The sequence below is a fragment of the Taurulus bubalis genome, assembly GCF_910589615.1.
Source record: "Taurulus bubalis genome assembly, chromosome: 14".
Lineage (NCBI taxonomy): Eukaryota > Metazoa > Chordata > Actinopteri > Perciformes > Cottidae > Taurulus > Taurulus bubalis.
In genome coordinates this window covers 23,290,946-23,314,940 of record NC_136602.1, presented here as the reverse complement: position 1 = coordinate 23,314,940, position 23,995 = coordinate 23,290,946, and the positions used below count along the sequence as shown (strand labels likewise).

General features: G+C 43.2%; 1 protein-coding gene and 1 pseudogene across 2 annotated transcripts in view; one reads left to right on the top strand and one right to left on the bottom strand.

Moving 5' to 3' along the window:
- Positions 1 to 615: 615 nt before the first annotated feature.
- Positions 616 to 23,995, top strand: part of LOC306746693 (protein NLRC3-like) — a 284,667-nt pseudogene continuing 261,287 nt past the window's right edge. Inside the window, exons 1-8 of the transcript in view lie at positions 616 to 699; positions 900 to 977; positions 2,040 to 2,265; positions 2,417 to 2,693; positions 2,927 to 4,434; positions 4,532 to 4,703; positions 4,817 to 4,984; positions 5,714 to 5,880. The product of the transcript in view is annotated as a protein NLRC3-like (transcript). The remainder of the gene's footprint in view (positions 700 to 899; positions 978 to 2,039; positions 2,266 to 2,416; positions 2,694 to 2,926; positions 4,435 to 4,531; positions 4,704 to 4,816; positions 4,985 to 5,713; positions 5,881 to 23,995) is intronic.
- fbxo28 (F-box protein 28) lies at positions 15,530 to 22,438 on the bottom strand (the record flags this gene model as incomplete). Its single annotated transcript, XM_079229649.1, has 5 exons — positions 15,530 to 16,580; positions 17,900 to 18,095; positions 18,700 to 18,838; positions 20,570 to 20,679; positions 22,256 to 22,438. 5 exons carry the CDS (start codon positions 22,436 to 22,438, stop codon positions 16,072 to 16,074), a joined length of 1,137 nt encoding a protein of 378 aa, XP_079085775.1. The 3' UTR covers positions 15,530 to 16,071.

Below are 23,995 nucleotides of genomic sequence, written 5' to 3'. Positions count from 1 at the left end.
TTCTTCCCTACGAAGAAGAACCCCGCACCTGCAGGTGAAGAAGAGGGACGGATGATCCCAGCAGCTAGGGAGGAACTGATGTACGCCTCCATGGCCTCTCTCTCAGGTGCCGATAAGGAGTAGAGACGGCCCCTGGGGGGGTGGTGCCTGGTTGCAGGTTAATGCAGCAGTCGTAGGGACGATGTGGGGGCAGGGATGCGGCCTTGACCTTACTGAATACCTCCCGAAAGTCATGGTACTCCGTAGGCATCCGTGTGTGTGTGCGTGCGCGCACTGTTTTCTGCACTGCTGCTGGAGAGCTCCTCCCTTCCGGGTTCACTCTTTAGTTTCACTTTGGGAGCTCGTGCGTCGCAGCTGCTTCTTCTCCGCGTCTGAAGGTTCGTGAGCGACTCTTTTCTTTGAGGGACTCTTGGAGGAACCCTTACCAGTACAGGGAGTCATCTGATCCATATCCAGATATCACTTCATGGACCTTGACCTTGTGTTGGTCTCTGTGAGGACGGACACAATGTGAGCTGATTGTTCAGGGTTGAATGATTACGATTATGATTATGATGATGATGAAATCTCAGTGTTTCTATCAGTTCACAGCAGCAGAGAGAAAAGGCTCCTGAACCCAGCTGTGTGTCCATGAAGAGTGATCGGTCTAAAGGTGGTCTGATTACCTTCAGAGATGAGCAACGTTCTTTTGACCCCAGAGTAAGTTCCTAAAACAGATGAAACAGATGACTAACTGGTCGTCCTTCATCTCCAGTCTTTAGCATCTGGTTTATAAAATGATTAATCATGACACAACACCTTTAACTTATTGTTGTATTTGTGTTTTAGCATTATGAACAATAAAGGGTTAGGGTCAGTCTGTGGTGCAAACACAATGTGAGCTGCTTGTTCATGACAGAGAGGACGAGGAGATCTCAGAGGGTCCCAGAGGTCCGTCTACCCAGCAGCATCAAACACAGCTGGACTCCATATTTATGGTCCGTACATGTACAAATACTTTTACATCTATTCTGTTCACAACCATCTCCATGCTGCACTCTTTAGACCAGTGGGTTGTCAGTCTGTCCAACATGGATCTGATGTTTGGTTCCATGGTTTTAGTTTGTGTTTGTTGTTTGTGTGTTTTATTCAGTTAATCATTACAATACAATAAGTATGGCCACTATCTAATATACAAAAACAGAAAGACTGAAAAGGTATAGGTAGAACCATAAAGCATATATATTTCTATCCTAAATTATTTTCAATTAAATCAGATAATGAATTATTTCAATATTAATTAAATAAATGTGTATATATATATATATATATATATATATATATATATATATATATATATATATATATATATATATATATTTCATTCACACTTCTAACCCTCAAAAATTGTTTTATAAATAATCCTTTTGAAAGCCATAAATGAGTTGACCGTTCTTACATTCATGTTAGCGTTGTTCCACAACTGAACTCAATACATCTTCTTTTAATCCCTTTTTTTTTTTAGCTTTTTGTGCATTATTTTATAATATATCCCTCTCATCCCATACTTCTCCAATTTCCTCAATAATTTACTGTGATCTATATTTCAAAAGCCTTCTGGAGGTCAATGTAAATACCAATAGAATATTCATCATGTTCAACTGCCTTTGTTATTCCTTCCACATCTCCATTAGTGCATGGGTAGTAGTTCTATTTTTACTAAATTTATACTGATGTTCACTCAATAATTTATTTTTACTTATAAAGAGATCCAATTTTTGCACAAATAATTTCTCTACTAATTTAGGAAATTAGGATCATCAGCATACACTTCATCCCAGCTGTTGTTTTTAAGTTCCATCTTGAAAGTCTCAATTCTCTCAGGTGTTCTTATTCTTACCAATTTACAGGAAGGCTCACTTAGGCCAACTGAAAGTTAACCTTTAAATTATGGAGGATCAAACAAATAGGAAATATATCAGTTAAAAACAAACCACTTGTTACTTGGTCATGAACATTTGTAAAACAAGGTGTGTCATTCATATAATATTCTGTTCCAGCTGCTGGAGGAGAACATCTTCACTTTTGTGAAGGATGAACTGAAGAAGATCCAGAAGTTGAGTTCAGATTACCCAGAATTCTTAGAGATTCAGAGAGAGCATGAGGAGGTGTTAGACAGTGAGGATGAAGAGCAGAGCAGGAGCAGCAGAAAAGCATTTCTGAAGATCTCACTGCACTTCCTGAGGAGCATGAAGCAGGAGGAGCTGGCTGACTGTCTGCAGAGCAGTAAGAGGATTTCTCTAAAGATTTAACATGCTGGATGAATGGGATGTTTACTAATGTCTCAAGAGATGGACCTGAATATATTCATAGACTCAATCTTTTAAGGAAATGACATGTTTGACTCATTCATCCTCTTTGTTGTGTGTTCATTCAGAACTTCTTGCTACAGTTTGTCAGCGTGAACTCAAATCTAACCTGAAGAAGAAGTTCCAGTGTGTGTTTGAGGGGATCGCTAAAGCAGGAAACCCAACCCTTCTGAACCAGATCTACACAGAGCTCTACATCACAGAGGGAGGGACTGCAGAGGTCAATGATGAACACGAGGTCAGGCAGATTGAAACAGCATCCAGGAAACCACACAGACCAGAAACAACCATCAGACAAGAAGACTTCTTTAAAGCCTCACCTGGAAGAGAGGAAAAAGAAAGAAAGTATCCTTTATTAATCCCCTTGGGGAAATTCTTCTCTGCATTTGACCCATCCCTGGATGGGGGGCGGTGGGTGGCCCTGGGGGGCGCCCGGGGGGCAGTTGGGGGTTGGGTGTCTTGCTCAGGGGTGCTTCGGCATGTGAGCTTTGGGGGGGCCTGGGGATCGAGCCGGCTGCCTCGTGGTTGCAGGACGACCACTCATTCCCCTGAGCTACAGCTGCCCCGGAACCAATCAGAACAGTGATGACAAAGGGAGTGGCTGGCATTGGTCTTAACACAGAAGTTCACTCTGGACTGGGCTGACGACAAAGCCAACCAGGACATCCAGTTCATGTTTCCATTCACGTTCAGGGAGCTGAATGTGCTGAAAGAGAAGAAGTTCAGCTTGGTGGAACTTGTTCATCACTTCTTCACTGAAACCAAAGAAGCAAGAATCTGCAGGTTTGAAGAGTTCCCGGTTGTGTTCATCTTTGACGGTCTGGATGAGTGTCAACTTCCTCTGGACTTCCACAACAATGAGGTCCTGACTGATGTCATAGAGTTCACCTCAGTGGATGTGCTGCTGACAAACCTCATCAGGGGGAAACTGCTTCCCTCTGCTCGCCTCTGGATAACGACACGACCTGCAGCAGCCAATCATATCCCTCCTGACTGTGTTGGCTTGGTGACAGAGGTCAGAGGGTTCACTGACCCACAGAAGGAGGAGTACTTCAGGAAGAGGTTCAGGGATGAGGAGCAGGCCAGCAGGATCATCTCCCACATCAAGACCTCACGAAGCCTCCACATCATGTGCCACATCCCAGTCTTCTGCTGGATCACTGCTTCAGTTTTGGAGGTCGTGTTGAAGACCACAGAGGGAGGACAGCTGCCCAAGACCCTGAATGAGATGCACATCCACTTCCTGGTGGTTCAGTCCAAAGTGAAGAAGGTCAAGTATGATGGAGGAGCTGAGACAGATCGACACTGGATTCCAGAGAGCAGGAAGATGACTGAGTCTCTGGGAAAACTGGCTTTTGATCAGCTGCAGAAAGGGAACCTGATCTTCTATGAATCCGACCTGACAGAGTGTGGCATCGATATCAGAGCAGCCTCAGTGTACTCAGGAGTGTTCACACAGATCTTTAGAGAGGAGAGAGGACTGTACCAGGACACGGTGTTCTGCTTCGTCCATCTGAGTGTTCAGGAGTTTCTGGCTGCTTTTCATGTCCATCTGACCTTCATCAACTCTGGTGTCAACCTGCTGGAGGAAGAACAAACAACCTTTCTGTTGTCAAAACCTGAACCAAGACATCTCTACCAGAGTGCTGTGGACAAGGCCTTACAGAGTCCTAATGGACACCTGGACTTGTTCCTCCGCTTCCTCCTAGGTCTTTCACTGGAGACCAATCAGACTCTCCTACGAGGTCTGCTGACACCGACAGGAAGTAGCTCACAGACCAATCAGAGAACAGTCCAGTACATCAAGAAGAAGATTCAATGAAGATGCGTTACCAGAGAAAAGCATCAATCTGTTCCACTGTCTGAATTAACTGAATGATGGTTCTCTAGTGGAGGAGATCCAACAGTCCCTGAGTTCAGGAAGTCTCACCACAGATGAACTGTCTCCAGCTCAGTGGTCAGCTCTGGTCTTCATCTTACTGTCATCAGGAAAAGATCTGGAGGTGTTTGACCTGAAGAAATACTCTGCTTCAGAGGAGGCTCTTCTGAGGCTGCTGCCAGTGGTCAAAGCCTCCAACAAAGCTCTGTAAGTACAGAGAGAGTTAGATTCATAGATCATAACTTAAATACGCTGCTATCTTTTCCACGTATTGCTTATTTTTTCTTCCTCCTTGTCTCTTCAGACTGAGTGGCTGTAACCTCTCAGAGAGAAGCTGTGAAGCTCTGTCCTCAGTCCTCAGCTCCCAGTCCTCTTGTCTGAGAGCTGGACCTGAGTAACAACAACCTACAGGATTCAGGAGTGAAGCTGCTGTCTGCTGCACTGGAGAGTCCACACTGGAGACTGGAGACTCTCAGGTCAGGATTCATCAACATGTTCAACTAATGGACACGTAAATCCTGATTGACATTCATGGATAAACTCATATCCTCCTTAAGATTGTCTTAAGTGTTGTTTTGTGTGTTTGCAGGCTGTCAGGCTGTCTAATCACAGAGGAAGACTGTGCTTCTCTGGCCTCAGCCTACAACCTTTCCCATCTGAGAGAGCTGGACCTGAGTAACAATAACCTGCAGGATTCAGGAGTGAATCTGCTGTCTGCTGGACTGGAGGATCCACACTGGAAACGGGAGACTCTCAGGTTAGATCAAGTTAGTTTGTCTTCAATGATTAAATGTGTCTCTAAACTATTAGTTCAGTACTCAGTGCAAACAGCCTCTCTCCTTCTGAATCTTTTAATTTGTTAGTCAGGATTTCAGATTTCATGAACCAGAACATTAACCAGAACTAATCCTAGAGACTAAACTAGAGAAACTGGTAAAACAGACCACAGTGGATTAAAAAACAATGGCGGCGTTTGAAACGCAAGTTTCCTTCACAATAAAACATCACAGGGTCGTCCTGTTGTTCCTCTTATTTATGCTTTCGGATTTTATATTTGATTTAAGTAATGATGGAAAAGGAGAAATGCAGGAAAAGAGACAGAAAACTTGAATGTGTCTCTCCAGTGACGATCTGCTGAGAGTTTGATGGTTGTTTATTTCTGATTTAGAACGTAACAAACATGAAATCAGAATATGAAGTTTAATTTCTCTTTTTTTCACTTTGTTCTCTCTCTCTCGTCATGAAAAGAACCGAAAACTCAAACTGTGTTTTTAACACTAACAAACAACATTAAATATTCACCCACCTATTAACTGAATTATTTTATCTTGTTTAGATTAAAACAGCAAGAATTTGATCCACTTTTACTGAACAAATTATCTTTGTTCTTTCTTTCTGATTCTACTTTAGTCCAGACTCATTATCAAAGAGGATTTCATTTGAAAACACATGTTATTTTTCTTCTTGTTGATTGTTGTCTCTTCAGACTGAGTGGCTGTAACCTCTCAGAGAGAAGCTGTGAAGCTCTGTCCTCAGTCCTCAGCTCCCAGTCCTCTAGTCTGAGAGAGCTGGACCTGAGTAACAACAACCTGCAGGATTCAGGAGTGAAGCTGCTGTCTGCTGGACTGGAGAGTCCACACTGGAGACTCTCAGGTATGAAGAGACCTGCTGCAGCCACAGACCATCAGTCTGATAGAAGAGGTAGAGCTGGAAACCTGTTCTCTGTCACACTGTCAGCCTGGTTAATGTGACCCTGACACACCAAGCTGACCTCAAACTACCAGAGACTCATCTAACTGTTTGGGTCCCACATCAGACGATCAATACAGATAGAAGTGGTGAGGGAACAGTAGCCAGGATGAGCCAGAACAGGGAGGGAAGGTGATGGAACTGTTGTGTTTCTGGAGCGTTGTCTTGTTTCAACATCATAAACTAGGACCGTTGTGTATCCTGACACGTTGACGGGCATCATGGTGGGTTGACATGCATCAACGTCATCACGCTTCAGTGGGCTCAAATCAAACTATAGTTTTATGTTTTGATGCTCGTCATCTTCCATCACAACATGAATATTTTGCTGTTTTAAAGGAGTTCAGCTTCACCTGTTTTTTTTTTTTGTTTTGCGCTGAGAGACAGTTCTCTGGCTGATAAGAGTGGACTTGTTGAAACTACAGGTGACAGTCGGCCACAGACGCTCAGCTGGTGAACACAGTGGAGCATTTAGCAGCTAAAGAGAGATGTTTCCCTCAGGAGGTGGTGGAGACCAAACACAGAGCTGGAAGAGAGAGAATAGTGGACTTCCATTCATCAGCTGACACAAACTCAAAGAGTCCTGATGAGTCATCATGTTGATGTGTAACTGCTGGATGTGGAAGCAGCTGGTTGATATCATGTCAGACACAAGTACTTCATAAGCTGATAATGTGTCAGATGTTGTGTTTACAGCTTGTTTTCACTGAACCACAAACAGACAAAGAATCAACTGATGCAGGTTTAAACATCTGATTTACTGACTGACTGGTAGAGGAAACTGAGTCTGAACTGGAGGATGATTGTCAATATAATACTGATAATATAATATATCATGAATAAGTGAACATCATGAGCTGTCGTCATCGGCCAATCAGAAGAAGCTCCATGAAGTAACAGAATATGAGCTGATGAATAATAAGTGGTCCATGTGAACATGAATAACAAAGCTCTGTGATGAGAGTGATGTCATGTCCATGTGAACATGAATAACAAAGCTCTGTGCATGAGAGTGATGTCATGTGAACATGAATAACAAAGCTCTGTGATGAGAGTGATGTCATGTCCATGTGAACATGAATAACAAAGCTCTGTGCATGAGAGTGATGTCATGTGAACATGAATAACAAAGCTCTGTGATGAGAGTGATGTCATGTCCATGTGTTCATGCTGCTCTGACCCCTCCTCCTTTCAGGGTGGAGCCTGCTGGAGTCCGATGGTTCAGACCAGGTCTGAGGAAGTGTAAGTGTACTTTGAGTTTGATTCATGAAAACATTCAACCATCTTCAGACTGTGACATCACTCATTCACATCTCTGATCATCAAAAGTCATCATCAAAGTGTCAATAGATGAACAGATGATAGATTAATAACTGCAGCTGTATTGTGTCTCGTTCTCTCCATCAGATTCCTGTGAACTCACACTTGACACAAACACAGTACACAGGAAACTCAAACTGTCTGACAACAACAGGAATGTCACACGTGTGAGCGAGGATCAGTCATATCCTGATCATCCAGACAGATTTGATTTCTGGCCACAGCTGCTGTGTAGAACTGGTCTGACTGCTCGCTGTTACTGGGAGGTCGAGTGGAGAAAAGGCGTTTCTATATCAGTGAGTTACAGAGGAATCAGAAGGAGAGGAGACAGTAAAGACTGTTTGTTTGGATGGAATGATCAGTCCTGGAGTCTGGAGTGGGATAATGGTGGTTACTGTGTCTGTCACAATAAGACAGCAACACGCATCATCGCCTCTTCCTCCTCCTCCTCCTCCTCTGGTAGAGTAGCAGTGTATGTGGACTCTCCTGCTGGCTCTCTGTCCTTCTACACAGTCTCCTCTGACACACTGATCCACATCCACACCTTCAACACCACATTCACTGAACCTCTTTATCCTGGGTTCAGGTTCTGGTCTGGTTCCTCAGTGTCTCTGTGTTCTCTGTAGGAAGAAGAGTCTCCTCCTGGTAGAGAAACTTTCTCTCTGCTGTCCAGATAGTTCAGCCTGTACAGGATCACACACAGCTGATCTTAGTTAGTAGCAACCTGATCTTTCAGTGGTTGTAAACAGTTGCAGCAGGTGAGGGGTACCTGAGCTGGTCTGGACTCAAGGGGGTTGAGAGCTCTCTGGACTTGTGGTGTTGCAGATGAATGTCTGAGAGCTGAGCGAGGTCCATGTAATGACCTGAAGTGATCTGTTTCTGAGAGAAGCTGTAAAACATGTTTTACTTTGTGTATAAAACTGAACTTTGTTGTCTTGAAACATTTGTTTGTGTGAAGAAAAACCTACGAATGTCAAATGAGAGTCTTTCTGGATCAGATTCAGCATCTGGGAAAATAATCACAACTTGTAAAGAGTTGTTTTGATTTGAACAAACTAAATTCATCATCTTTGATCATCGCAGAACAAATGAACAAACTTTGATAAGTGACGTTGAGATCAAAATAAATCAAGGTTTTGCATGATTCCAGATAATAAACCACATAAACTTCAAGTCAAAGCAAAAATGTCCAAATCCATCACAACAGTGTATAAATGAATGATTTGTTAAATCCAGTTTCATTATTCATGTTGTATTGTTCACTTTTACTTCCATTCATCACTGACTGTGTGCTAGTTTGGGACAAGAGAAGAGACAAAAGAAGTAATTTGGAATCTGTCATGATTTTACTTTTTATTCTTTGATTTGTATTATTACTGATCATGTGTTCATTTAATGATGATAATGTTCCAGTTATTTTCATTCATGTATTAATGTGTGATCAGATATGCGTTATAGTCCTGAATGGTTAAGATGAGTAAATGAGATAAGACTCACCTACACTGAGGGTTGGGGGGGATCGGTTGAACACCTTTTCATTGACGTTAGTTTACTAGAGATAGTGTCAAACAGTCTGACATCATCAGATCAAAGACTCAACAATCTGCAGCTTTTCACTCTGAACTGAATAAATATTTTGTTTTCTGCTTAACTGTTTTTTCTTCTTTGTTTTTGTGTACATTTTTAATTTCCCCCTCATTCTCCCTCCAACGTTTTCCTCCAGTGGTCAGAGTGAGTAACTGCAGCACTCATGAGATCACGTCAGATTGATCAGTGCTAGGCTATGCTAACATTGTAGCTGCTCCATCAACACTTAAAATAGCGTCCTATAGTCTGAGACATAGAGAGTATGTGGCAGGGCTAGCAGCCTCAGCATGCATGCTATTGTAGCTTAGCAACGTCCCACCAGCAATACGTGTGCAGAGTTTTTTGGAAACGTTACCTGTCCTCTCCTCCGCATACTAATGACCTCTTTCACCACCAGGCAGTTGAGTGGCCAGTTATTTACTTTTTCTTTCCCCAGATGCATTCCTCTAAAACACGCCCCTGCCTCTGACACCTGCAAGATCACTTGGTCAAGACCAAGGTCAGACTACTGTTGACCTCTGAAGCTCAAGGTCATAGGATTTATTCAAGCATACAATTTGATTGCACAGTTAATAGAATCATGGGTGGATTATGAGACAATTGGCCCCTAAATATCCCATTCTTTTTATCTCTATTCAGTCATTTTGAGTCTCTTGAACTGGAGTCTTTTATAACAGTTATATGTGAGAACCCAAGTGTTCCGCCTCGAGGACACGCAGGAGAACATATGTGAGAACCCAAGTGTTCCGCCTCGAGGACACACAGGAGAACAGGACTCGACTGCACAACCAGACAGCAAGATAATGTGCAGAAAAACAGTCTTTTCTAGCAGCAGTCAGCACACAGGGACAGTACAGGAGAACAAACAGGCAGGAATGAGGAAGAAACGTGGTTTAGAAAAATACAGGCATAGATGAATTGGAAAAAGTAGCCAGAGAGCTGAAGAATGTGAGGGAACTGAACAGGAAGTAAGCAGGAAAACAGGCAGAACCTCTCGATGGGCAGAAGGATGAACTAACCTGCAGAATGGGCAGGATGGTGACAGGTGAAAAATAAATATGATGAACTATATTTAATCTTAGTATACTGATGATTAGTAGGGCTTCAAGTAAACTCAAGTATGCTGAGTGCTATTTTGGAACAACTTATTTTTTACTTAATATATTTTAGTTGTGATTAAATAGCACAACTTGAAGTGTATTTAGTATAATTGTTTGTGCTAAATAGGAACAACTTAAGGAATACTTAGTACAATTTAAGTATATGACTTTGTATGTGCTATTATACATGCCGATAGCTTCCCTTTTAAAAACATCCTATTTTTAGGCCCTTTCCTCGAAAATGTCATCCCCAAACTAAAAAGTGTGTATCTCTGCAACCACTAGTTCTATTTGAATAATTTGGGTGTTATAATAAAAGGTACACATGTGAGATTATGTTCAGATGTGTAAATATAAGTATATATGTTACTAGTTAAGAGTAAATGAAGATGACACACAGCAGAAATGAAAAGGTTCCAGGTCCACCTAGAAAAAAATCACTTTCAGGATGATTATTTCTTTGAAATGATGCAGCTGTAAGGTCCAACTCTAACCCAAATCATAGCTCAATGTGTGAACATTCTCTAACCCAAATCATAGCTCAATGTGTGAACATTCTCTAACCCAAATCATAGCTCAATATGTGAACATTCTCTAACCCAAATCATAGCTCAATATGTGAACATTCTCTAACCCAAATCATAACACAATATGTGAACATTCTCTAACCCAAATCATAGCTCAATGTGTGAACATTCTCTAACCCAAATCATAACACAATATATGAACATTCTCTAACCCAAATCATAACACAATATGTTAACATTCTCTAACCCAAATCATAACACAATATGTGAACATTCTCTAACCCAAATCATAACACAATATGTGAACATTCTCTAACCCAAATCATAGCTCAATATCTGAACATTCTCTCTGCAAAGGTTGACTTTGATAAAGTAAAGCAGAACAAAGTTAGAGAGGGTTTAGTACAGAGAACATTCAGGCCAGGACTCCAAAATGTACATCTGTGCCTCCATATCTAACACACGTCTGCTTGCAACCGGTTTCAAAGCGCTTCAATAAAAACGTTGTTATTAGATGAAGTTTGTAGCACGTAACCTCTCTGTGTCTTAACTGTTAAGATTAAAAACAACTTGAGTGGTCGTGCGAAGAGTAGTCCAGAATGTGATGCGTTATAATGAAACAGATTTAATAAAAAAGTTGATGATGATGATCAGCATACAGTTCTCGCCACAAGGTTGCCCTGCTTCAGCAATACACAACCCATTCACAGTCTAACTTGCAAATAGTTCCTGTCTGTTGCATCTCCATTATGGTGACATTATCAGTGAAATAGTGACACCTGCTGGCAGCTCAAGCAGGAGCTACAGAACTTTAGACTATTTCTGTATTCAGTCATGTAGTGAGACAATTAGCAGGGTCACACTTAAAACTGTAATTCACAAAAAATACAACGAGATGGTCAGGTTTAATATGTTCCTGTGTTTACATGATTAATGAGTGTAGATTCAAGAGTCCAGTATATCAGTATATTTTGAATCAAACATCATGTCCAAATGTATTTCCTTAAGGAAAAGCATGGAAATGATGACAGCTGAAATTAATTGCAAAGGATTGGTGAAAATGTGAAATTACTTATTTTTCTTTTATTAATGCCCAAAATCAATGAACTGCACTGCTGGAAGACTGAATGTCTAGTTGAATGTAAAACCAGCAGTGTTGGAAGATGAACTACAGAATCTAATGAAGTTAGGATCTGAAATACATTGCTTAACAAGCCAGAATCTGAACTGTTGACTGAAACTGTAGTAGTAGTAATAGTAAAAGAATTTAAAGTCGTAGTCGTAATAAGAGCAGTATTTCCAGCAGTTTTTAGGAGGCTACTGTTGCATCAGCAGTGGTATTAGTAGTAATAGTTGTGGTTGCAATAGTAGTAGTACTTGTAGTAGTAGAAGCAGCCACAGTCGCTATAGGGGCTCAGTGCTAGAGCGGGTCTGTGCATCTACCTGTGCTGTATGAACGGGTGTATGAATGTTAGATACTCCTGATGGACTGACTGGTGGCACCTTGCATGTAGCTCCTGTCATCAGTGTCAAAGTGCTTTGAGCACAGTCCATTTAACATGTAGTATTTACCATCAGTAGTAGTAGTAGCAGCAGTTGTAGTGCATGATGTCATTCACTAAGCAGTGTATTACACACTCAATAAATACTCAGAAAAGGTCTGAAAATAGCATAAAATGTAAACTGTGATATTTCAAAAACTGTAAAAAAAAATCTGAATGTAAGTGTAAACCTTATGAGCCCCAGCAGCCCCAAACAATGGGGGCAGCATTCTTCATCAGGAGGTTTTTCTCACTCTCCAAGTACTCGTACTCCCATTAATCGATACCAGAGCCACTGATGTGACATAGCAAAAATAACTGCACAGCCTGGCCATAAATATTAACATAAACCATAAATAGGACTCGAAGGTGACTCGAGAGAGCTCCCCAAGTTATGAAAATATATTTTTTATATCCCTAGCTTGGTACTACACATGATTGACGAACCTTTCTGGAAAGCTTGCGATCTACGGAATCCGGCAATTGCGCCCAAACCACTGTCAGACAAAGCCTCAGCAAGATATTCAATTCAGTTTATTTTATATAGCCGAACATCACAAATACAGGTTTGGCTCGGAGGGCTTTACAATATGTACACATAACATCCTGTCCCGGGACCTCACATCGGATCAGGAAAAACTCCCCGTTCAAGGTCCAGGAAGAAAGTTAGAGCATTTTTGCTTTCAGCGGACCTAAACCTACGGTTCACGAAATCTGCACTAACTTAATTACTAAAAATATTTAACTTCACTTAATCAAAGTCAAACTTTGCAGAGATACTGTTAACACATATTGCTATTTTAAAGTACTATGCTGGGGCTCATAAGGTTTAAACTTTTTTTCTTTTACAGTTTTTGAACAACCTTTCAGCCTCCCACAGTAGTCAGTTGCTCTAAACTAGTGTTTTCAAACTTATTGAAATAACAACTTTTTGTGACTCCTCCATCTGTGCTTTTATAAATAATAGAATAAAGAAAATCACTTTTAAGTAAACCAAATTGCTCCATCAGACAAAAACAAATAAAATGTCCAATCATTTTGTGCAAAAAAGATAGATCTGTACTTTGTTTTGAGAGGCAAAAGCAGAAAAGCTGACCTCACAGAGGTAGATGTGGCGGAGGGAAGCAGAATGCCCACAGCCCTCTGTCCGATGAGTGGACGCTCCCTCTCCACACCAAGCCAGAACTCACTCAGTGTTTGAGCTGTAAACCTCAGCCTCCGAGAGAGTCGGACGTCATCTCGATATATACTGGTCCTCTTCAGCAGAGCGGACATCAGCCAGTATCAGTCATACTGAGCACTGTTGTGTGGGAAGTATTTTTGAAAGTATCCTGAGATGTGCTCTTTGAGACAAGGAATCACTGAACAACAAGCACAGCTTGTAATGTGTGAGATAATTTGAGTTTTTAATAGGTTTCATTTGTACAATTTTTAACAGCAACGAGCTCAACAAAACCAGACAGTTAGCCCCAAGTTGGCCAACTCAAAAGATAGTTTTCTTGGTATACATACACATAATTCACAATCTACACTTTAAAGTACAGGATGATTACAGTAGTTCTCTAAACTGAGACGCAGTCTCAAATTAAGCCACTAGTTTACATATTCTGGTGTTTCTCTGGCCCAGTGTGATTATACGCTCCAGTGTTCACCAAGACATGAACAGCTATCTCCAAAGTCTATTTCCCAAACGTTCGTGCCGTGAGTGGTTTTACTTCATCCGGACAACTGAAGAGCTTCAAACTAAGTACAGCCACAATATGGGCTGAGAGCTCGCCGAGCCTCAAGGCAAGAGCCGGTCCGTACAGGAGGGGAAGACTAGCGGCAGCCGGGGGAACTTACTGACCCGTTACCCGTCTACATGCCTAGCACCCCTCTGCCACTGCACACCAGTCAGAAGTCATAGTGGTTCCCTTACTCGCATGGGGCTGGTTTTAGACTAACCAAAGTTGGTGGAATAGCATTTAAAGACGAAAAGACAACTTTTCAAGGGTCAGGATCAATTTTCTCACTTCCCTCTGGTGACATCCATCCATGCAGTTAGGCTCCGCCCCACGTTGGTCCCTCGTTTTGGGGTCGAGGCAGAAAAACAGAACAATCTGAATGGCTCAAGAGAGCAAGTGAGGAATCGTGTCATTTGGTTGAACAGAGCCTTTAAATGCCAGAACATGCACAGTGTAGTTCTCGTCGACTTTTAAGGACCATACAAGTGTTTTCTTTCTCCGTTTCCACTTCATTTACCACTAATAAATCAGCATGGGCACCGGTAACCGAGTCCAGCAGGTACGTGATGGAGAAATCTGAAACTGTCAAACCCGAGTTTATAGGACATACTCAGCCGTCCCAAAATGCATTGAGGCTCCTCATTCTGTCCAATGGCGGACAGCGAGGTTCAGCGACTGTTCAAATAATGAACAGTTAGATAACATAATGAGAACGATGGTGAGTGACGTTAAGTTAGAGTTAAGAGCTCACACATACTACTATTATATATACACTGTAGAATATGTTATCCTTTTGATTTACCCTTATTTATTTAGATTTTCATTCAACGCTAGCCCGGAGCAGTAACGGTGGTGCAGCGAAGACGTGGAGTATACGTGTGAATGTGAACAGTCAGCTGGTAAAGACTTACTAATGGTTCATTTAGAAGGCAGGATGCAGTACTAGTACATGAAGTACTGTGACTTTGAACAGTCTCAACAAACCGTGGAAATAAACTCCACGGAAGGCCGTGAGATGCAGTAGAAAAGTCTGGAAAACAAGCTAGGAAGTAGATCTTAAGAAATAGAAAAGTCAACATACTATACTTTTCCAGAGCTTTCAACAGCATCTAAAGGCCATGCCATGCCATACACACACTATAAAGACACTGATATGATTGAAAGTGTCAAAAAGCTTGCAAGGGACTTTCGGGTAAAATCATTTTGTCTAACTATTTACAATTTGACAAAATAATCTGAATTATAAACTAGTATTTCCAACAGCAGGGGACTATGGGGTGTGGCTGCCAGCTCTGGAAGAAGCTAGTAAAAGCACCTCAAGTCTATTTCTGTAAGTTTGATCACCCCGATTGGCAGAGAAGAGAACTTTGAACATTTCCAGAAACAGCGTCATATTTTCTGTTTTATCAGTTTGAAAACAAAGTCATGAGGTGCATGTTTCTGCAGTGAAAAGAATGGATGTAAATGGCTGGTTAGAAATGAGACACACAAGCAGAGTACTGGAACACTCATTGTACCTCATTAAACGTTTAGCTGCTTAGAGCTGTGCGTTGTTTGTATTAAATAGGCAGAAATGTGTCAGAACACTGGTATGATCCTAAAAGGACGGCGGAGAGCGGCTCTTCAGTTTCACAGCACAAACAGGAGCAGAGAACCCACATGAACACTTTCCCTCTTTCAGACCCATCCCTCTGAGCCGATTCAAAGACCGTGCTACTGGCAAGGAATATGACTTACGGCTTTTTTTTTTTCCAGATGACTTTTATTGCACTTAGCCAGAGTAAGAAGAAGCGAGCGTGAATGAATGAAAGCTCGTGGAGTTAGACTTCCTACCCATCACTAATTTCCCATAACATGCAACTTCAGTTCGGTTTATTATGAGGTTCCAACTGGAGTTGAGGACTGTCATGATTCACTGCCTTTTCTTTTAACTGTGTATGTTTCTGAAATATTTTCTCTCTCTCTCCCAGAAACAGGGGTTACATTAATAACACAAACAACTTCACTTCTGTTAACCAATTTGACCAACCGCCTGACTTCCTGTTGAGACATACCAATGTTTCTGGAAGCGTCGAAGCCTCCGAGAAAAGCTTCTACGTTAAAAAAAAGCAATACAGTCATTTTAATGCAACCTTCAATAAATAGTCTCGCACAGGGCGGCCACCTGCCTATATTCTGATCTAGTGAGGGTTGGAGGGGATCATCACACAGATAGTAACGCCGATTTGGGGAGAAGATGTGATCAGTCGGACCTGGAAACCAAAAAGAAAGCTTAAACTAAATGACACACTGAGTCTTATTTCTTGCTGCGCAGCCGTTTGGACTGTCGTGGGAGGCCTGAGCTCTTTCTGGTGCGTTTGAGCGACAACCCCCCCTCGCCGTCCGGCGCTCTGGATAGAGAGGCCGTGGCCGCGTCGCCGCTTGCCGACACGGTAGCGGCCGCGCCGGTGGCCACGGTGGAAGACACCGCGGCGCTGCTGGACGCGGAGGCCGCGCCGGGCCGGGGCGCTCCCATAGCGGCGGCGCTGCTGTCCATCAGCTCGCGGAGCTTGTGCTCCAGCTCGGCGAGGCGGGCGTTCTGCTCGCCGATCACCTGGGTCTGTTCCAGCAGCTTCTGCTCCTGGTCCTGCAGCTGCTTCTGCTGCTCCAGCTGCTTGACCCGGATCTCCTGCATCTCCCGCCGCAGCACCGTCATCGACGCCCCGTTCACCTTCACCTGCTGCTGCACCTTGGTCATCTCGGACCGCGACGGCGTGTTCTTGGCCAGCAGGGACATGGTGGTCAGGGAGGTAGACGGACCGGCCACTGGGGGAACAGGGCAGAGGGTCAGAGGGCGTCGGGAATTTACAGCTACACACACACACACACAAAAGAAAGCTTCAGTAAAGAGGCAGAACGTTTATTTTGAATATTGAAAGTGAGCTTTGATTTTAGATTAGAAGAAATTATTGATCCCTGCTTTAACCGCCTAGCGTTCCTGTAAAATTTGCCGAAAAACGCCTATCCAGGTATACCCAAAGTAAACTGGAAGCTGTACTTGAACTATGTGGAGTAAATGCATGGTCTTGGTCTCTTTTGAAAGGTAACACTGAAGCTTTTTTCCCTCAATAGTCAAAATCACTTTAAGTGCTGCTGACACTGAGTTATATAAGTTTGAACACACTAAAGTATAAGGTTTTTATTTCCGCCTGAACATTTATTTGTAAGGAGATGCCTGTAGATAACTATAAATAGGACTTATGGACTGGAAAACACAATGGGACCATAGCCTGAAGCCTTTTCTAGTCTAAGTAAAAAGCAGATAACAATATCACAGAAAATGAATATTTTTCTAATGAAATGTCTAGGCGTTTTATTTTGAGACTGAAAATATTCATGATATATATACACTATACATCTATTAAAAAGGCTTATAGTCTATTCATATACACAATACTTTTCCCCAGATCTTTTCCACTGGTAGTCATATGTTCCTCTTTCAAATGGCTGGAGCTGACCGGCAGCTAACATCTAACTAGAGAAACTCAAAAAGCCAGAAGGTGTGCAGTTGCATTTTCCCGTTTTAATAAGGAGAATACATTCTTGACATTTCATGTTATTTATTAGCCTAAACCATGCGTGTTAATCCAGACCAAACTGGATCAGATGTCTGCTCGATGCGGCCTTATAGAGAGCTGGTCGGACACATGTCTATCCATGTTGAACATTTCTTTACCAAGTTGCTAGTGTATGATTTATTACTTTAATAATAAAACAGTCCAATGAATTTATATCCATTCTGTTTTACGACGTTAGGAAAGAGGGACTGAAAAAGTTTGTTCGGTCCCTCTACAGAAAATACACCATTTCTCAAAACTAAAGTGAAAAAAAAAACGTAAGTCACGTCCACTAAAAGTTGGTTAAATGATTCATGGGACTCCTGCGTCTCCATGGTGAAGAACATTTAAAAATGAATGGACTTACAAGTGGGGAGAAACTTCCACCAGCAGCTACTCATCTCACTCTGGAACTCTATTGCTCTCGGGACAGACCTGCTTTAGTCATTGGTACGGGAACAATATTCATATTCATACCCAAAGGGTTGCACCACAGCCCACGCGTTCAGATATACATATTCCTGTTACCTGGCGTAGAGCCGATGAGGCGGCCGGACAGGTCGGCCCCCGGCAGCTTCTTCTTCAGGATGGGGACGATCTTCTCGTCGAAGTACTCCATGGCCATGGAGGAGATGTCCCTCAGCTCCTGCAGGACCTCGTGAGCCCGCTGGGGCGCTCGAGTGGATTGGACGTAGCGCAGCACGCGGTAGATCTCATCGATCACCTGACGACACACACGAGACGTCGCAAATAAGTCGGGGAAAAGAACACAGGACAGATGTGTCTGAAAGAAGACGAAACACGTCTTCTTTAAAAAGGTCCGGTTTGTAAGGTTTTACTGCATCGAGGATGCAGAATGCACCAGGACGTTGTGAGGATGACCGGGTCTAGAGAAGGGTTTGGTTTGTCTGTTCAGGGCTACACGGCGTAACTATACACCACAGAAAACACTTATCATATTCTGGTTCTACCGATAGATCCACCTAAATGCTACTCACTGGACCTCCAAAGTCATCACATGCTGAACTGAAATAGTGTTCACTCAGACGCAGAGAAACCACCCGGAGGAGCTGAGAGAATACTGAGCAGACTGTGCTCTCAGATTTAACCTATGTTTTTGCTAGTGAGGAAAAGATAACGATATTATTGCTATTATTGTCTTCTACACAGGGCCCAAGCGTCTCCTGGGTGTAATCTAGGAGTGGAAGCAGGACGTCCTGGCATAATGACAGCATGTGGTGAAGGAGAGCTTCCTGCTGAGCTAAAGAAGCTTTCTAGCGAGGCGTTGGCCTGGCCCTGTCTGGAGGACCACGATGCTGCCTTCTCACCTTTCCGGGGATGAAGCAGCAGAGGTTGGAGTCGACGTATTTCATGAAGGTCATGTTGAGCAGAGAGAGGCGCGTCTCCACGGCAGCCAGGATGTCAGCGTGGCGGGCCAGCGAGTGGTTCCTCCTCTCCGACTCCCGCCTGCAGACAAAGTCATGACACGCACACGGTCAAGAGCCAGGCCGGGTTCATCAGAGAGGTTCTCTCTCCATCAGAGAAGTCCTCTCCCATCAGAGGAGAGGAGGTCCTCCTCTCCCATCAGAGGAGAGGAGGACCTCCTCTCCCATCAGAGGAGAGGAGGACCTCCTCTCCCATCAGAGGAGAGGAGGACCTCCTCTCCCATCAGAGGAGAGGAGGACCTCCTCTCCCATCAGAGGAGAGGAGGACCTCCTCTCCCATCAGAGGAGAGGACCTCTCCCATCAGACTGCACTGGTGGTTTTATTGAGAAACTGAAGCTTCTTCCTGAGCTTTACCACAATGCAATATCAACAAAAAGTGAATCACAAACATGCTTCCCATCAGGTTTAATTGGGCGGGAAAATAAGTTAAAGAATAGTGATTCTCTCTTTAATGATTCACGTCAGAATTAAGAGGTTTGGTTCCCAAAACACTGTCAGTAGGTCGACTGCTTTCATTTACTATCCATGTGAACAAAAGCTGAGATCCCTTGTTTGTATTACATATTAATTAATGTCTGACTTTAATAAAAAAAACTTGTCATCATTATAAATATACACCTTTAACACCAATTTCAAAAACGATTACCCCTTTAGTCACTTACACACATAAACATGTGAAAACAGGGTCTAGGTTGAACAACTCCAAAGTCAGGCCTATAAAAATGAATACATATATTTTTGGGGTATAATTTAGTCCGGCAGGATTAAAATAATCGCTCAGGTTTCTGTATAGCTTTGACTCGGGTTAAGTGCTCATCAGCTTTTCCTTTACAGTCCTAACATCTGTGACCCAAAGCATCCTGTCAGGCAGCGGGTCTATTTTGGTTTGACTGCTGTACCGGACTGTAAGCTGACAGGCGATGTACGTCCAGGGTGGAGGACTGAAGCTGCTGCCAGTGAAGACAAGTCGAGCTCAGCGCCAGACAGTTTCACTGCCGTCAGCATGACTCATGAGAAACATATGTGAGACACACATTGGGTTCCTTTGGAAATCTAATAACGATTATGTAATAAGAAACAATCGTAAACAAATCTATATCTCCCATTTAAAAAATGACCACGTGGTTGATGTAAACAGGATTCAGACACATTCTGACCAATGGATTCCATGACTTTTGACCAAATTTCCATGACTTTTCCATGACTTTAAACCAAATTTCCATGAGCAAAATATTTAGTGAAATCTGGGTGTAAACAGTAAAAAGTGAGTAAATGTAGTATTTAAACTAACAATGAGAATACAAAGCATACAGTAAACCTTAAATGACACAAATGAATGAGACAATAGTTTGATTAAAAGAATTTATATAGATGCCTGTATGTATGCCTGCTTATATTTTGAGTCTTTATTTTAAAAGCACATTCATTATTTCAAACTCAGTGTAAATGAACGACATGAACACATGAATATAACACATTTACATGACTTTTACTAAACCTTTGGGATTTTTCCAGGCCTGGAAATAACCATTTTAAAATTCCATGACTCTTCCAGGTTTTCCATGACCGTAAGAACCGTGATAGTAGAAAACAAATCTATGTCTCCTATTTAATTATTTCAAAAAATGACCATGAGGTTGATGTCTTTGACATTTCCCTTGCAAATGCGTGGTGTCACTTGGCCGACGTTATTCCACGTTTTCCGGCTCAGTGAACACGGTTCTTCCAGCAGAGCTCTGGTGCGATACTGACCTGGGCAGCTGGGCTTTGACTTGCCTCTGGCACAGACTGTGGTAGCGCTCCACCTTCAGGAAGCCCTGATTCAGGACCCGCTGGCAGATCACGTCCATGCGCTTACACACCTGGAGAACACGGAGGACGGAAAACAGGTGAGCAACAGGTTCTCCGTTTGAAGAGTACGTCCATAAAAGACACAAAGTGGCACTTCCACACACAAAGTCCTCCACGACGACTACCTCAGCTGTCAATCATGAGGCCACACCCCCTTTCCAACACATCAAATAACAAGTTAAAAGAAAAGAAAATCAAAAATTGAAGACATCAGTGTGATAAAAACCTGTTCTTTACAGTTTGGCCCATGTCCCTTCTGCTGGTGTGAAGGGGGCGGGGTTTAACACCTAAACTGCAGCCAGCCACCAGGGGGCGATCAAGATGTTTTGGCTTCACTTGGGGGGGTGTCATGTCATCATCTCTATTTACAACCATACACTTTATGGTCTAGGGTTCTTCGCCATCTTTGATTACAATCTTTGCAACCAATGAACAGACACTTCCATATTTGGAATGTAGAGGAGTGACGTAGAGACGCGGTAAACGTAGCGGCAGCGACCTGTCAATCACCCCGTAGAGATTGAGACATAAACTCATGTTTACAATGTTTACTGAGGGAATACATCAAGAGAGAAGTAGAGTCATTTATATAGACTTCTATACAACCAGAGGAGATGTCCCCTGGTGGTCAGGAGAGAGAATGCAGCTTTAACACATGAAGCATAGACTTCTATACAACCAGAGGAGTCACCCCTGGTGGTCAGGAGAGAGAATGCAGCTTTAACACATTAAGCATAGACTTCTATGAGTGGCGGGCCGTGCATTTTATACGTAGGCCTGCTGGGTGATATCGCATACATAAATATGCGCGTGGTAGGATGCTGTTCGGCACCCCCTGGTGGTCAGGAGAGAGAATGCAGCTTTAAGACAATTCTACATTGGCTTCACTTGGCAGAACAGGAGGTTGACGGCTGTATACAAACCATGGTTTACTCAATACTTGTTTCAGTAAACCTGCAAAATGCCAGGCATAAACATGCAATCAGTCATGAACAGGTGGAGGATGGGGCCCGGACCCCATGTGCTCTTGATCCGCCCATGCAACACAGGATTACAAGAAAGGCACAGACTGAGGTTGAACATGCTGCACAGCAATAACGAGGGACACAAAGCAACTGCTGCCACAAAGTCGAGGTGACCTTGAGGACCTGAAGCCTTGTCCAAAGCTCTCATGCACAGTGGGAGCTTTGGACAAGGCTCCAGTCCCCAAGGTGCATGCGATGCTCCAGAATGGAGAGGGGCTGCAGGAAGAAGAGAGCTGCAGGGAGAAGAGAGCTGCAGACTGCTTTCCAGCTAACTGCATGGACACCAACAGCGGACTAAACCAGTCCGAAGTGGACCAGTTGGGTTCAAGCCGTCTCTCATCAACATCCATCATGCGTGTGTTGTCGTGCCGGCTCAGCCGCGCGCTCCTGCCGGGAGCTAGCACCGATAACCCAGCGGGCCGAGCTGCAGTCACACGCTGCACCGCGACGCGGGCTTTAAACTCTGAACTACCGCCAACGGTGTCCGCGGAGAGTCCGCGACGGACACCCGAAGATAAAGTGCATGAGGCTAAGCGTTAGCTTCGTCTTGTTTTGTTCTTACCGAGCGCAGCAGGCTGATCTCGTCGTACGACAGGAAATGGAGGACGGTCTCGATGGCCACGATGGGCAGGCCCAGCAGCGGGTTGTTCTGGTGCTGCTGGTCCGGCGGAGGGGACGACTGTCTCGGCGACTCCGAGTCAAAGGACCCAACACATCCATCGACTCTGTCTACGACGGCCGCCATCTTGCTTCGCCAAGGAGGAGACGGAAGTGACGACGCAGAGAGAAGCGAGCGAGCCAAGTGGTGTTAAACCTGTTTAGAGGACCAGAGGAAACGAGGAGACTCCGTGCAGCCAGCTGGAGACCCGTGTTCTGCAGTATTACATGAGAGCTAGCTCCATGCATCAGTTTACTCCATAAACTAGAGCCTCCAACTACTTACAAAGCTAAAGTTCTAGGATTCTATCGAGATTTAATATCTTTCTTCCAGTTTCTCTTTATGAAGGTAGTTTAAGGTGAGAGTACCAGATATTCTCTCTCTCACTCAACCTTATATTTTAATTATTATTATATTGTTAATCATTTTAACAGTGTAGCAAACGACCCTATATACTTATTTTCATTGATTAATGACCTACCTCTAATGCTGCGTTCACACCAAAACCTTTTTCGCCTGACTGTACTCGCTCGACTTTATCTGGTTAATTCGCTTTTTCGCAGTGGAAAGGGGCCGCGGCTTATCTCCGTGAAAACAGTTACTATTTTCGCCATTCACCATTGAAATAGCCTCTAGTTCTGCTTTATACTTGTTGTGGAAGTCCCACAAACGTCGGAAACATCAAAAGAACTCATGTCTGGGTTCATAAAATTCAGCGTCGGGCGAATTTTTCGCAACGCTTTTGCGCCTCATTCGCGTGCATTGACTTTACATGTAATCTACTCGCGCGAATATCTCACAACTCTTTTGGTGTGAACGCAGCATTAGGCCACACACTGCTGGAGCCTATCAATCTCCACACAGGTCTCACAAGTCATGGTCACCGCCTTGTAAATGAACACGTGCACTAAACCAGTGATTGCCGCGAGCGCCACCTAGAGGGCCGCCAAAAACTTTCCGTTTTTCACCTGTGGGCCGTGGGACCGCATAGGTTATGAATTGAAGACAGCAGAGATATTGCTGTTGTCCATGAGACGCTCAGTTACAATACAGCTTCCCACCACTTGGTGGCGGTAATGCGCCAGTCAGTTGTTTAACAAGCTCTAATATGCAGAAAAAGAAACTCAGCCAGCAGCTAGCTAGCCTGTAGCGAAAGTTATAGAGAAGTATTTAAAACGAAACCATGAAGAGGAAAGTGCTGCAGAATATCCCCCCAAACGTCTAAATGTTTGTGAAGTATGATCCTGACTGCACAAAGTAGAGCTTTGTGAACGGAGGTAACGAGGCGGAGCCCTGAGCCTGTGTGGAGTGAGGGCTAACGCTAGCCTCACTAACACTAGCCTCGCTAGCTAACGCAGCACTGAAGGCTTCAAAGGTAAAGCTGTATCTAGAAACCAAACATCCAACGCTCGTTGGAAAGCCGGTTGGATTTTTGAAGACTGCTGAAGCATATCATTCACAGTTTATAAGGCTATATTTTAATTTGCACTTTATTTAAATGTTATTTACAGTTTATTTAATTTGAAAATTATTATTTTGAATTGTGTACACACTAATAGTTGCCCAATAATTGTGAACACACAGATATTCTCCTAAGAAAGTGTCTACTGTCTTAAATATTCAGGTTTAAGGTTTATTAACATT